Consider the following 16,289-nt stretch of genomic DNA (forward strand, 5'->3'; position numbering starts at 1 on the left):
ACCAACAAAAGAGGTAGATACGGCTAGCTTCAAGGTTAAGGCATTTGCCCAAGGTCATACAGCCTGTAAAGAGCTGCAGAGCGAGCTATGTCCATCTTTAATTCCTCACAGCCTCTGAGGAATATCGTTTCCACGTTTAGGAACTGGACTATATCAATTATTCCCTCTCTCGTTATTTTCAACCTCTCTCTTCACTTGCTTCTTCCCCTCAAGTTACAAACATGCTGAAGATTCTCACATTAAAAACAACTGTCCTTCAACCCTGTTTTAATCTATGGCCCTTACATTATTCCTTTAGAGCCAATCTTCTCAAAAGTGACACTTACCCCCACACCTTCATCAGCCTTGCTCTCCTCCACTGGCCCTCTAAAACAGCTCTCAGTGAAGTCAAAGTGACATTTTAATTGTTCAGTAGTCATTTTCGGTCCTTATCACATGTGAGTCTCAGTGGCAACATCAACTACTTCAGCATTCTTCAATTCCCTTTCTGCCCTTTGGGGTGACACTACTCTCTCTTACTTATGTAAAGTTAGACTTGGGAAGAGGAGCCCATAAAAGGCACAGAAAAGGACAGTCTTTGCCCAGACCTCAAAATGTTAATAATATTCAGTGGGGTTGCATATTCTACCTTCTTTTCAATTTACATGTAGTCTTTGAGTAGTATCATTTACACCCATGGTTTTAATTGAGAAATATGCTAATTATTCCAAAATCTGTTATCTCTACTCAAGGTCCTTATATTCAACTGCCACTGGACTTCTAAACCAGTAAAGTCCCTCAGACAACTTAATGTCAGTATGTCCAAAATAAAAGTTACCATTTTCATTTCTATAAGACCTGTTCTTCTTCCTTTGGTATTTCCTATACTACTGAACGGAATGAATACTGTTTACCCAAGCCAGAGAGGTGTGGACATTATCTTCTAGATCTCATCTCTTTCACTTCTTTCTACTACTCTACAGAACAGTAGTTAAACATAAGCAAGAAAGACCAGGTTTTACCCCATTTCAATCATTTATCAGCAACGTGATCTTGGGTAAGTTTCTTAACCTCTTCAAATAGAATTTTCTCAACAGTAAAATAAGGATAAAAATAGTACTTAATCCATGAGTGTTTATGAGGACTCCGCTATGTAGGGGAGCCTGGGTGGCTCAGTCGGTTAAGCATCCGATTCTTTGTTTCGGCGCACGTCATAATCTTATGGTTCTGTGAGTTCGAGCCCTGTGTCAGGCCCTGCACTGACAGTGTGGAGCCAGTTTGGGATTCTCTGTGTCTCTCTCTCTCTCTCTCTCTCTCTCTCTCTCTCTCTCTGCCCCTCCCCCACTCACACTAGCTCTGTCTCTCTCAAAATAAACAAACTTAAAAAAAAAAAAAAGAAAATTTATGTAAAGCACTCAGTATAGTACTTGGCATATAGTAAGCATTCATAAACAGTAGCCATTTTTGATACCATTCCTAACAATCTTGCCTTCTAAATCTCTCGTGAACTCAAAATATTCTTCCAAAATACAGAGCTGAGCACTTCCTCTCCCACTCAAAAGTTTTCCAGACTCCCTACTACCAGCAACCACAGAAACCTTAAAGACTTGACAATGCCTTTAAGTATGGACTCTACCTACCTAGTTTTGTCTTCTTTTCCCTACTCTTCTCCTGAACCAGAAACTCCTACAATGTGCATTATTAATTACATCCTAAGTAAAGGTACTTCCATATTTTTTGCATGTACTATTTCCTTAACAAATGCCCTTTCTTCTTAAAACCCCCACCTAGTGAATTTAATGAACTCCTACGCATTCATCTTTTATAATGTGGCTTAAATGTTGTCCTTTCTCTGTTAAATACAGTGATAAACTCTACCCTGGGGCATATAGGATTATCACCCTCTTCTATAAACTACCGCTATATATTTTTGCATCTATTTATACATCTGATTCATCCATTAGACTGTGACCTCTTTGAGATCACAGACTATGTGTTAATTCATCTTTAATTCCCAATTCTGACAGTGCCTATCCCAGAGTCAGCATTGCCAAGTATGTCAAAAACAAGCTAAAAAAAACTTATTTACTAGAATAATAAATGATAAATAATGATTGGATCTGAATGACTGAAATTGAATGAAAATGCTAAAGCATTTATATATTATCTTATAATCAATGGAAGTCAATGAAAGTTTTGGAACAAGGAAACAGATGATGGCAGAGGTATAAAAAAATTATTCGGACACTAACATAAAGAATGGAAATGGATAGAGAGAAACCAATGCCAGGAAATCCATTTAGGAGATTAATTCAAATAAAGAAATATGGGCTTAGAGGGTGGTAGTAATGAGAACAAATTTGAGATGCATTACCAAAAGGAAAAGTTGATACCTTATGACTACTTGGTTAAAAGGAAGGAAGAAAAGTCAAGATATAAAGATGATACCCCAAATATTCAAGCCTCAGAGAATAGAACAGTAACACTACGAGGAAAAGTCTAGAGGGAAACAGTCTAAAATGATGTTAGTACTGAAAGGAAAACTGGATATAACTTTTTTTTTTTCAATTATTTATTTTGGGGCACCTGGGTGGCTCAGTCGGTTAAGCATCCGACTTCAGCTCAGGACATGATCTTACACTTTGTGGGTTCGAGGCCAGTGTCGGGCTCTGTGCTGACAGCTCAGAGCCTGGAGCCTGCTTTGGATTTGGTGTCTCCCTCTCTCTCTCTGCCCCTCCCCTGTTCGTGCTCTGTCTCTCAAAAATAAACAAATGTTTAAAAAAATCGTTTAAAAAAATTTTTTTTATTTATTTTGAGAGAGGGTAGGGGCAGAGAGAGGGAAGGAGGGAGAAAGAATTCCAAGCACGGTCCATGCTGACAGCAAGCACAGAGTCTGACAGGGGGCTTGAACTCACAAACTGTGAGATCATGACCTGAGCCAAAATCCAGAGTCAAAAGCTTAACTGGACTGAGCCACCCAGGTACCCCAAGATAGCTACAATTTTGAACATAATGAGAATAGACCTAACTTAGAAATAAGATTTGGTTTCTTATTTCACAATCTCATTATTCCCATATTTCCCTCTCCTACTATTTTCTTCCTTTGTATGCAGGCCTACCTAGACCTTATTAGTTGAGAAAAATTAATATTAGGCAAAGGCCACTTAAAATAAATCCAATAAAAATAGAGAAAAAAATCTCATAGTAAAAAGTGGGAAGGATGTCTGGAATTTGGAAGCTCATATTGAAAAATGAAATTAAAATTTATAATAAAGATTTTCTTTTATATTTAATAAATTTTAAGTTACAATTTCAATATGCTAATTATCAGAACACAGGAATCATGTTTTTTGTTGTTCATAATACGAAAGCTATAGCACCAACTGAAATCCTCGTTTTCATATTCATCTTTTACATAGCAAGCATAACCATTTTTATAAAAATTTGAGGGTTTCATCAATTCCCTGAAGGGCCTCTAACAATCCTTTGATATTTAAATCATTTTCATTTGAAGAACCTATTATATTGTCATCTCTAAGGATCTTTTCTCTTCTATTGTTACCTGGACTAATTTAATTCTACTGTATCCTTATTTTTCAATGGCTTGTAATTTCAGTAGTTCTCCAAAGTCATTTTTCACTATCTGTATAAAATCTTTAAATCTTTTTTTTCTTTCTTTTTTTCTTTTTTTTTTTGCCAGATTTGCAATCAATTTGCATTATATTTTCATTGAAATGTTGGATAATGATGAATGGGGGTTGGAATGCAAACGGGTATTAGATGGGGAAGGATATCTGAGTGGGGACTAATACTAAAATAGCCTGTTAATAAGTGAATATTTTCCTGTTAGGAAAATTTTTGCTTCTCTACTCAACTTTATATAACTAGGAAGACTCACATAAGGAACGCTTGTATAATGAGAACAACTCCTATCTTCTAACACACACACAAAACCACCTCACTAATTTTAGTACCCTGTTTATGTGGGGAAATAGTTTTTTAACTTCCGTTTTAAATATAATTAGTTTCCAAGGCAAACAAGGCTTTTCTGTTTTGTTGCTTATTGCAGAGATTAGGAATAACTTACACTCTTTATCTGAAAGCACAAATTCTGGGAGAAATGACACCTAATTCCAAGATCAGGACCCCCATCCCACCACAGCTCAGGTAGTAAGAGCACATTATTCTCTTCTGTAACTCAATTACTGGATTATTTTGTAAATAAAGTTTTATGAGAATAAAGCCTCACCCATTTGTTTATAAGGTATTATCTCTGCTTTCACACTACAATGACAAAGTTCAACAGCTGTCATCAGAAATCATATGACCCATGAGCCTAAAATATTTACTTTAAGGAAAGTCTGTTGGGGCGCGTTGGTGGCTCAGTCGGTTGAGCGTCTGACTTCAGCTCAGGTTATGATCTCGTGGTTTACGAGTTCAGGTGTCTCACGAGTTTGGGCCCTGCACTGGGCTCTGTGCTAACAGCTCGAAGTCTGATCCTGCTTCGGATTCTGTGTCTCCCTCTCTCTTTGCCCCCTCCCCTGCTCACACTCTGTCTCTTTCTGTCTCCCAAAAATAAATAAATGGAATGGAATGGAATGGAATGGAATGGAATGGAATGGAAAGGAAAGGAAAGGAAAGGAAAGGAAAGGAAAGGAAAGGAAAGGAAAGGAAAGGAAAGGAAAGGAAAGGAAAGGAAAGGAAAGGAAAGGAAAGGAAAGGAAAGGAAAGGAAAGGAAAGGAAAGGAAAGGAAAGGAAAGGAAAGGAAAGGAAAGGAAAGGAAAGGAAAGGAAAGGAAAGGAAAGGAAAGGAAAGGAAAGGAAAGGAAAGGAAAGGAAAGGAAAGGAAAGGAAAGGAAAGGAAAGGAAAGGAAAGGAAAGGAAAGGAAAGGAAAGGAAAGGAAAGGAAAGGAAAGGAAAGGAAAGGAAAGGAAAGGAAAGGAAAGGAAAGGAAAGGAAAGGAAAGGAAAGGAAAGGAAAGGAAAGGAAAGGAAAGGAAAGGAAAGGAAAGGAAAGGAAAGAAAAAAGTGAGTTCGAGCGCCACAGCGGGCTCTGTGCTGACAGCATGGAGCCTGTTTAGATCCTCTGTCTCTATTTCTCTGCCCCTCCTCCACTTACCCTCTCTCTCAAAAATAAACATTTAAAAAAAAAAAGTAAGGAAAGTAAAAAGTAGCTTTGCATATCTTGTACATAAAGTAATGATTAGTCCTAAAGGGTTATTTAACTTAAAACTGTACTTTTAGAAATTTAGATACAGATTTCAAATTGATCCAAATAGAAAATCTGCAATGGTACCCTTATTTCTTTACCATGAAATGGCCAAGGGATTATCTATTAAATAAATGAAGATAAGACTTTTGCAGAAACAATATCATAAGGCAACAAATCCGAACAACTCCACAATTTGGCATCAGTTAAGTATTAATACCATCAGAGAAGATGACAAGTTTTTTCTGATCACTAATTCACGAAGTCAATCACCTAGTGACTGTGACACTTGAAAGATGGCACTTATTTCTGATCTATATTATAAATCTAGCAGAAAAAGAAATATAATTGAATTTTTTTAGGTCTAATAATGCTGGATACTTACATCAATATTGACAGGTTCTATTGTATTTATATGCACATTTGGAGCTGATGAGGACCGGTCTCGCTGTCCAAATTGATTTCGATGATCTTCATCTGCTGGTCGGAAAGGCTGTGGAATTGGAATGGATTTTGAAGGAGACGGACTGGTGAGAATTTGGGGCCTGGAAAAATCAAGTCATTGAAAGATAAGATTCAGAGCAACTTTAAAGAGATAAAAACAAAAAATGGGTGATCTAAAGATTTCCTTGTTTTCGTATTCTCCAATAAAATCTTTAAAGCATTAAAAACCCAGCAGTAACGGTGTTTAAAAAACTAATATATGCCTATAATTAATACTGAAGAGCTGCTTTTGCTGAAGCAGACCCTCTAGGGACGATTAATGACAAGAACACTGATTCTTATCCAAGAACTCCAGGGAAATCTAAAAATGGCTAGAAATTACCTGTAGTTAATCAGCTAAAGAAACTCTTTAAAGTTACACAAAAATCTCTAAATACTAGAGATTGACTGAATAAAATCTATTTTTTTCTACCTTTGCCATTTCTAGATACTAAAATGGAATTTTTATGCAAAGTATTAGGAAATTATATTTTGAAAATACACCTGTGGATTCCAGGACCTGGAAGATGTATCTGTTGCTTTACAGAGAGTTAAATTAAAATCTTGAACAATAGCAAAAGACCATTTGCATATCCAAAAGATGATCCTTATAGTGTCAGCCTCTCATATTTTATCATTCTTACCGTGTCCAATAATTAAGAGATGCAAGAGAATCAAGTAATAAGCATTAAAGCAAATCTTCTATAAAATTGCTTTTGATGAAATCATCAAAATAGGTGGCAGTGATCTATTTTGTTACTGTAGATAAATAACAAATTCTACGATCTCTCATTGTGCTGAAATGAACCTCACACTCACAAAGCACACTCAAGTTTTGTGAATAGACTGTAAATACCTGTGAGTAGTCTAGGCTCCTCAGAATATCCAAGGGAGCTGGGAAGGGTAGATATCATGTGAAAGAAAAGGTATGGCTGTCCTGATGAGCTCCATCAAGACCAATGAATGATGCAGTGCTCACAGCCTCTCTACAAAGACTGGTATCATTTCACCCATTTTATTTTTTATTTTTATTTTTTTAAATGTTTGTTTATTTTTGAGACAGAGCACAAGTAGGGGGGAGGCAGAGAGAGAGGGAGACAGAGAATCCGAAGCAGGCTCCAGGCTCTGAGCTGTCGGCAGAAAGTCCAACGCGGGGCTCGAACCCACATACTGCAAGATCATGACCTGAGACAAAGTCGGATGCTTAACCGACTGAGCCATCCAGGTGCCCTCATTCCACCCCATTTAATGCAAACTCTATAACTAATCATCATTTTTTACTGGTTATTAAGACACAGCCAAAATGAAAATGTGGAGGGAATAAAAAGACATTTTGTGAGGAGACAGGTTTAGGAAGGTACGGGAAGAAAAAAATAGTAGAAAAGGTTTGAAAAGCCAAAGAAGCCAAATAGTGACAAAAAGATTTTTTTTTTTCCCCTAAGGTTCCGAATAAAGCATTTTAACAAAATCTGAACCCCACCCATTTATTGTTTTACTCTTTGAGGTACGCTATCAAAGGTAGGGAAAGAAATTTTGAGCTTATTTGTTCATACTCAGTCCACTTATAACTGAAATAAAAATAATAAAATATTATGTAGTTTAAAGACTTGATTATTACCCACTGAAAATTACAGGTTAAGACTGATGGACCTGGCCTTAAGAAAATTTTTATTGTCATTATTGAGAAATTTTTAATTTGTGACAGAGCTTTCTTTAATTTTGCCTTAGGCTGCCAATATATGGCTTTTGCTAAGGGATTTTGAGAACAGGTAAAAGAATGTAAAAATGACAAATGGTTTTTAAAAAAAGTTTTGGAAAGTGTACCTACTTTTAAAAAACTATAGTCTAATTTAAAGTCTCAAGGCAATTGCATACTTTAAGTTAGGACTTAAATGTGGAAAAAGCCTGAATTAACTACAGTTGTACAGGGCATTCTAATTAACCTAATATAATGGATCAATCTAATATAATTGATCTGATGCAGGCATTAAGTGACAGCAAGTCATTTTTGAAAGTTACTGAATTAAGACTATGACTGCAACATGTAGTCTATAACAAAGCAGAAACATGTATTCAAAGGGCATTGGTTCAGAAGTAGGAGAAACGAAAACCAGGATTTAATCTGATAAATTTTATTATCTAAAAAAATGGATACATAAGAAAGTGACGATATCTGCCTATTCACAAAATGAGAAAGACTATATTTGGCAGCTGGTATCTAACATCACCCAGTGGAGGGCATATGGTGGTCCATGAAATCAATTTACCTAGCATTGATGCCCAGTGTATTATAATTTTGTGAGAAACTTCAAGTTATTATATCCTAATGTCATTAAACATCTGAGCCATGTCCTTTTTTTTTTTTTTTTTTTTTTTTTAAGTTTATTTGGAGCAAGAGAAAGAGAGCACAAATGGAGAATGGGCAAAGAGAGAGAATACCAAGCAGTCTCTGCTCTGTTAGTGCAGAGCCCAAAATGGGGCTTGATCTGACGAACTGCAAGACCGTGACCTGAGCCGAAATCAAGAGTTGGATGATTAATCAACTGAGCCACCCAGGTGCCCCTGAGCCATGTGCTAATCCCATGCTTAACAAAAGCAATCTTTGGATTATAATGTGGTTTCTCAAAAATATCTTCCAACAGTGGAGTGCTGGTCCATCCAACACAAGAACTCTGGTCTATACAACAGCTATATTTGTCAAAGAAATGAATTACCTAGAATTTTGATTCAGTCTTTTCTAATTCTGGTTACTGTAAACGAGTGTATCTCTAACTCTCATCATTTCTGGGGACTGATAAAATTGAATTTCCACACTAGGACATCTTTACCCGGACCGACACAATTTATACCCAGTGAAGTATGTTGGCAGCCAGTAACTGGCTTTCTCCTAATGACACCTCTACTTATCTTGTAGCAAACCTCTTTAAAGCAGTATCAGATTAAAAATAAAAAATTTTTACCTGTAACACTCTTCAGCAAATTACCACTTAGTTTAGATCTTATTTTCAATCTGGAATATTAAAAGTTGTGGGTGGGTGGGGGGGTGCCTGAGTGGCTCAGTGGGTTGAGCATCCGACTTCGGCTCAGATCATGATCTCACGGTTCACAAGTTTGAGCCCCGTGTCGGGCTCTGTGCCGACAGTGCGGAGCCTGGAGCCTGCTTCAGATTCTGTCTCCCTCTCTCTGCCCCTCCCCTGCTCACACTCTGTCTCTCTCTCAAACATAAATAAACATTTAAAAAAAAAAAAAAAAGAATATTCAAAGTTTTGGCGCCTGGGTGGCTCAGTTGGTTAAATGACTGACTTCAGCTCAGGTCATGATCTCACAGTTCCTGAGTTTGAATCCAGTATCAGGCTCTCTGCTGTCAGTATAGAACACGTTTCGGATCCTCTGTCTCCTCCCTCTGCCTCCCCAACCCCTCTCAAAAACAAACAAACGTTAAAAAAAAAAAGAATATTAAAAGCTTTGAAGCAATGTGACTCCTTCTGTTCAGCAATATGTAAATTTTATTTTTTAAAGTTTATTTATTTATTTTAAGAGAGAAAGAGTACGACCAGGGGAGAAGCAGACAGAGAGAATCCCAAGCAGGCCTCATGCTGCCAGTGCAGAGCCTGATGTGGGGCTCGACCCCACAAATTGTGAGATCATGACCTGAGCCAAAACCAAGAGTTGGTCACTTAATTGACTGAGCCACCCAGGGGCCCCAGCAATATGTAAATTTTAAAATGCTGACTTTTTATACATTCACACATTCCATAACATTTTTTTTTTTTAATTTTTTTTTTCAACGTTTATTTATTTTTGGGACAGAGAGAGACAGAGCATGAACGGGGGAGGGGCAGAGAGAGAGGGAGACACGGAATCGGAAACAGGCTCCAGGCTCTGAGCCATCAGCCCAGAGCCCGACGCGGGGCTCGAACTCACGGACCGCGAGATCGTGACCTGGCTGAAGTCGGACGCTTAACCGACTGCGCCACCCAGGCGCCCCTCTATAACATTTTTAAAAAGCAGGAAAGGAGGTACCTCTAACTTTTAATTCAAAACTGGGCAATGTATCACTTCTCCAATATGTCTTGGTTACATCCATTATTCTATGTGCTTCATGACCACTAGAATTATTATAAAGACTATTAACATAATGCAAAGGAGCAGCAATACAGAACAGGATTGGCTTCTGTCTTTTCACAGGCATACACAGACACTTGTGACATAAAAGCATCAGGGAAACAAAAGTTTGAATATCTTTTTTATCATTTGCTCAAGACCAGAAGGTACTACAGTTTAGTTATACATAAAATACTCATGGCATAGGCAAATGGTTTCTCAATTTTAAGACAGCATCCCTTCACTGAAAGGCACCCGCCCTGGATCATTACCATTATAAACCTTCAGAGAAACCAAGTTAATTTCATTATGGTGTTCTGTAACTCTGCTCATAGAACTAGGACCTGCCACTGGAAAGGCATCATGGTCTACAGAACTGTCAGGAGTAAATACCATAGCCAGAAGGTTAATTAAAAATCAAAACAAACAATAACACTTAGATCTCCTAAGGAAGACACAGGTGCAAAGAACTAATGATAGAGACAGCAGGAATAAAATGACTCCACTAGAGCAGGTAACTGTTATGACCTGACTAAATAAATAAATGGTTGCATTTTCTAGTGTTTCTAGGTAGATAAAAATACAGTCCTTAATACAAATCTTTAGTAAATTTTCTAGCCTATGAAACCTCTAGAAAGGTTGGCTTTGTAAAATTACAGGTCTTTTGGGATTATCCACTTACTGTCTTCTCTCTCTAGGTAGAAAAAATAGCATTACCTTGTGAAGAGAGGAAGGAAGTAGGGTTCAAACTGACAATAAATATTTCTGATCTTAACTATCTCTGGAATATTATAAGAGAGAATGCCATGTGAGGACTTTATTTTTTTTTAACCATATGCTCCAAATATAGCAAAATTTATTCTGCCTCAAACCCAACAGAGAAAGAGTATGCAGACATATATAAGAAATTCTCCAACAAAATACTAATATCTATTAAACTCATCATCTTTTTTCTTTTCTTTCCTACTATGAAGCTTGAATATATGATGCCTTTATATTATCTTTAAAGTCAGTTTTCTCATTTATCCTCCACAACTAACAATACTATTAATTTTTTTCCTTACACTTTGTGCATATCCATCCCTTCTCCATACAGCCCACTTCAAGTCTTTATTGCCACTCATTGTCTCCACTATGAACAGCATCTGAGTTGGCCTTCTTCACCCTAGACATTTCTCCATCAATCTATCTCTCCTTGCTACGTGGTGATCCTTTCCTTAAAATCATTTTGACCACCCAGTTCTCTGCTCAAAAACTACCTCTTCCCCCTCTTGTGTTAAGTCTTAAGTCTAAATTCTAGTCTGAATTTCAACACTCTTCATTATTTGGGTTTACACATGTTACTTATCAACTTAGATTAGCCTCTGTTCACTGTCTCTCAAATCTACCATCCCACCACCCATCATCATGCTTTTTATTCCCTGGGCTCATCCACATTCTAGAATTCATATCCCATTTCTTCACTAAATGTTCTTGACTATACTCACTATTCTCTCTTCTATGGTAAACATGGTAATATTTATGTCCTCACATCATTTAAAATATTATGTCATAAATTGCAGACTATTTTTAAATTGTTTGCCATTGTCTCATTGGTTTAATGCTGCTTTTCTAAATGGGAATCACAGACTTCTATATTTGATATTACCTAGTAAAGTGATGAGCACAAGGCAGGAACTCTAAATGATCTGCTGCTTGATTTTTTTCCAAGGCTGGTCCTGAAAGAGTCTCAGTCAGTTTTAATCCCATGTACCTTTACCGAATTCATGTGCATTTGCCTGATGTGATAAAATTGTGTACATCTGCCTGTGTGATCATTCATTTGTCTGATGTGATAAAATAAGTTACTTGGAGAAAAATCCTTGATTTAACAGTCCAAGTGTTGGAAAGGTTCATAATTAACCAAAAGATCCAAAAGAAACCAGCTCAAGTAGCATTGTTATTGAACAGCAGGAGTCAAGTCATACCCAGTAGAATCGGAGGGGGGGGCAGAAGGGGACGATCCAGACGTTAGGGCAGTCTCTGCTATGGAGGCCTCCTCCTGTGGTATTGGGTGGTGTTCAAAGAACTTGGAGACAAACAGCAAACTGTGAGGCAAAAACAAAAACAAAACAAAACAAACCTAACTTGTGCAAAACCCAGAAGCTTCACACACCAGAATACATTATAGAGTTAACAGAAATATTTGAGATCAAATTCCACTTTCAGAAATGACTGTTAAATTCAATTAGTCATTTTTTGCCTAAAGGCTTATTTATAAAAAATTATATTGCACTTTGAAAGGCAAGCTTATAATCTAGAACTAATTGTTCTATCCAGCAAATTTCTATATATTAGAGGGGAAAAATCATGCTTTATGGTTAAAGAATTAGAAGAAAATGTATCAACTGCTAAGTTAGATTACATCAAATGTACTTTAAAGTACAGAGTTGAATTCTCTTTGCTCAAGTGATCAAGCAAAGTAATAAGACCTTAACGGTAGTAGCAGCAGCAACAACAACAAAAAAGATTACAATAGACTCAGTCTAATCTATTAGAGAAACTGTGGCATAAAGCAAATAGAAGTTTTAGAAAGATACGCTGGGTACAAAGATTTTATATCTTACTTTCAAATAAACTGGGCGGGGGAGGTTGAAGGAGAGAGAGAGAGAGACCAAAAGAGAGAAAGAGAGAACACACATAATTTACAAAATAGTGATAGGATCAGAATCTCTGATCTGTGATCCAAAAATATAATGGTTAACTTAGTTTAAATCACACCACTCTCCTCCCAAAAACCATCTATCAGTGATGTCTATGGGCAAGGGAACTTTATTCATTAGAAGAGAATATAACACATAAATGAAATGTACAGCTGAATCAGAATTAAATTTGGGGGAGCAGTACTGGCTACGCTACATTGTATTCCCTAGCCACCCTTTTTTAATTCCCTGTAACTCTACTGGAAAGAAAATTCCCAGATTCTAAGATACTCTAGTTTCACATTAAGAAAAGTTAAATGTAAAATGGTAGATAGAAAAGAGACTTTTTTTTTTATTACTTACTCAAGTTGGTCATAATTAACACACATCAGTGGAACCTCTGTACTACAACGCTGGTGAAATTTATAACCACACGTTTGACAGCGAAAACCTTGGAAAAGCAGCTTTCGACAAAAGTCACAAAATGCTAAGGTGAAAAACGTTTTCCGTACCTGCAAAGTAAAAACATCAGAGAGCATTTTAAAAACTTGCAAGAATCTTTTTAGAAATCAACTTATTCACTCTCTTGCTTAAAATAACAAATCTTTAATATGTTCATATCATGAGAACTGCCTTACACACAAAGATATTAAAATGAAGACCAGGGGGTTCAAGGCAATAGATGAACCATATGTACTTATCTCCCACTCAATATCCAATTTAGAAAACTCAGAAGTCAAGAAGATGGAAAGTGAATAAAAGACTGGAAACTATTTTCAACCTGACTCCATGGAAGTAAAAGTAGAGATAACAAGTAGAAAGAGGGAACAGGCGTGAAAGGAAGGGTGAGGACACACTGTAACAACTGTACCATGAAAGGAGTTAAGTGATGCTTGCTGCTGCTGACAGAACAAGAAACAATGGCATTTTATTTATTTATTTATTTATTTATTTATTTATTTATTTATTTATTTATTTATTTATTTTTACATGGTGGGGTGGGATGGTATATTATTTAAAGGGGAAGAAAAAGGTAAGGTTGTAACACTACAAATGAGCTAATTCCCTATAAAATCAGTGATCAGTAAATGATGGGCGAGGTTGATAAAGCAAGGAACTCTGGCTTAAAGTTACTACTTAGTAATAGAAAAAAAAAAAACAAACCCAAAGAGCTTTAAAACAGAAACGGACTAGGATAAGGGATAGGAAAATCACCTAAAAGACAGTAAGAACCACTTTTAACAAATTATCAGTTAGAGGATTAGAACACCTAAATGGGTTTGTGAACATTCCTCTATGGGAAACTTAAGAACTCCATGTCAGAAGGCAAATGATCTACAACATGGGTCACATAATAAGAACTGCGTCAGGGAGGCTCTATCCTGATAACTACTGAAGCCAGAAATTATTTTTAGAGTATTTGTTTTACATATAGAATAAGCAGAAAATATAAGAAAGATAAATACCGAAAGGTTAACAGAGGCTATTTCAGAGTGGTGAAAGCATAGGTGACTCTATTTTGTCCTTTGTCTTTCCTATATACCCTTAATTCATCTCAGTGTCTCAGACAGTTTTAATCACAAACAATAGTAAGAAGTATATTTTACATCATGACCCAGGACATACCTATATTCATATAACAGTATTTATCCTGACCATATATAATGTACATCAGAACTTTCTATTCCATGCAAATGCCTTTCATGAGCCAGTAAGTTTATTTCAATACCCACAGTATACCAAACTCTTTTCAATAAACATACATTTAGCAGGATAAAAAGGTATTTAACAATAATGTCTCATCAGGAAAATGATATCTTGGCACATGATACATTCCAGCTTTTTGAGAACATTCAAGTGATTTCAAGAGTGGGTCTTGTTTTCTTCACCTAAAAAGGTCTACGTATCACTTTCTAGAGAATATAAAAGGCAACTACTTGTTTTTAGCTTTGTTACTTTTCCATTTGTCTCTGGATATACAAGAAATTAGAAAACCTTTAACATTTATGTGGCCATTACTCTCCAACGTGAGGACTTTTTGTATTTCTCGCAGGATCTCAGAAGACAGAGCACAGAAAAATACAAAACGTGTTCACAGGAATTATTTTATAGTCACCTGATCCTCTTTGCTAACCATTTCTCACTCATCTGATAATCTGTTCAGTTTCATGAAGCCCTAATTTCCTTTTTCATTCATCTACTCACTTGCAGTTCTTCTTCCTGTTACTGACTTCTACTTGAAACCTACGTGTACCAGGCTGTTTGTGTATGTACAGAAGAAAAAAACACAAGGCAAGAGGGGAGGAGGAAGGGAAGCAGAGAGGAATGGAAATGAGAAGCAAACGTGGGTACGCAGGAGTATAAATTGTGACATGCACTTGAATATGAGTATACTCTTGTCAATAAAAGTGGGCACGGGAAGGCAGATTTTCTACCTTTCCTGCCACTTCCACCCTGTCAGTTCCCAGGGATTTCTGGAACGCAGGCAAATACCAAAGGAACTGCTTTTATAACGGATTCTATGGAACCAGGAGGCATAAACAGCTATCCTCCAGTAGCCAGCAAGATCCAGCAGAGAGAAGCAAAGAGAGGAATTCTTTCCCTTTCTTAAACGGAACACAGGCTTTTCCTCTGCCTCTACATGGCACTCACAGCAACTGTTCTAAAACACAAATCCATTCCCAGGTCTCCCCTGTTTACAAGCATTCAATTTCCAATTATTTTGGAGAGAAGTCCAAGTCTTTAACATGCCTTACAAAGACTCCCACGGGCTGGACTTTTCTTACGCTAGCCCTAACTCTTGCTGCACTGTAACCACCCCCTCTCCAATTTGATTCCATACCCCCTGAACTTCTTTCAGAGCTTGTAAGTACCATGCTTTGACACTGTTCCTTCTGTTGAGAGTATTCTTCCCTCATCCATTGGGCCTTAGCTTAGATAGTTCTTCCTTTGGGAAACTTTCCTGATCCTCCAAGGCCTGGTTAGGAGTCTCTACTCTGTGCATCTACTGTACTTTATACATACACGGTAATTTTTTTTTTAATTTTTTTTCAACTTTTTAAATTTATTTTTGGGACAGAGAGAGACAGAGCATGAACTGGGGAGGGGCAGAGAGAGAGGGAGACACAGAATCGGAAACAGGCTCCAGGCTCCGAGCCATCAGCCCAGAGCCTGACGCGGGGCTTGAACTCACGGACCGCAAGATCGTGACCTGGCTGAAGTCGGACGCTCAACCGACTGCGCCACCCAGGCGCCCCCATACACGGTAATTAAGAGTGTTTATGAAATGTTCTTATCGAATTATCTGTCTCTCTACTCTAAGGCAAGGATATTGTTTTTCTCATTCATTGTTATATCCCCAGATCAGAAACAGTGGTGGTAAGTGGAAAGTTCTCAATAAATATTTACTGGCAAGTCTCCAACTGTGTTGTGAGGATTTTTATACTCTGCAGTTTGTTTTCATTATTCTCTTGTGGCAAGGACCTTCCCGAGGCACTACTTTAACATTAGATTTTTCACCTCCTCTTAACTGATTTCTAGCTAAGAAGAATAATTAAGAAAAAGAATAGTAATCATTGTGAAATGTAAGCTCTACTGTTTTGGGATCCTAAAAACTTAAAATTATCTTCAGATTTATCCACTCCAAATTCTACAAATTAAAAAAATAATAAATAGTAGTGAACTTGCTAGGTCATCATTACAAAACTACTTGCTACATAGTAAATCTGACTGACGACATTCATCAAAAAGATGCCTTATTTATTGGGGCACCTGGGTGGTTTAGTGGGTTAAGCCTCTGACTTCAGCTCAGGTCATGATCTCGTGGTCCATGAG

The 16,289-nt window shown here is 37.1% G+C and overlaps 1 protein-coding gene across 5 annotated transcripts in view; it reads right to left on the reverse strand.

The window, feature by feature from the left end:
* The window catches only part of BRAF (B-Raf proto-oncogene, serine/threonine kinase), a 159,604-nt gene that overhangs the window by 49,555 nt on the left and 93,760 nt on the right, over positions 1 to 16,289 (reverse strand). For all 5 annotated transcript variants that reach the window (XM_019825906.3, XM_019825910.3, XM_019825907.3 and 2 more), the window contains exons 6-8: positions 12,819 to 12,967; positions 11,742 to 11,861; positions 5,573 to 5,732 (exon numbers count right to left, since the gene is read on the reverse strand). In XM_019825906.3, the coding sequence (XP_019681465.1) occupies positions 5,573 to 5,732; positions 11,742 to 11,861; positions 12,819 to 12,967 (429 nt within the window). The remainder of the gene's footprint in view (positions 1 to 5,572; positions 5,733 to 11,741; positions 11,862 to 12,818; positions 12,968 to 16,289) is intronic.

The sequence above is a fragment of the Felis catus genome, chromosome A2 (assembly GCF_018350175.1).
Source record: "Felis catus isolate Fca126 chromosome A2, F.catus_Fca126_mat1.0, whole genome shotgun sequence".
NCBI classification, from domain to species: Eukaryota; Metazoa; Chordata; class Mammalia; order Carnivora; family Felidae; genus Felis; species Felis catus.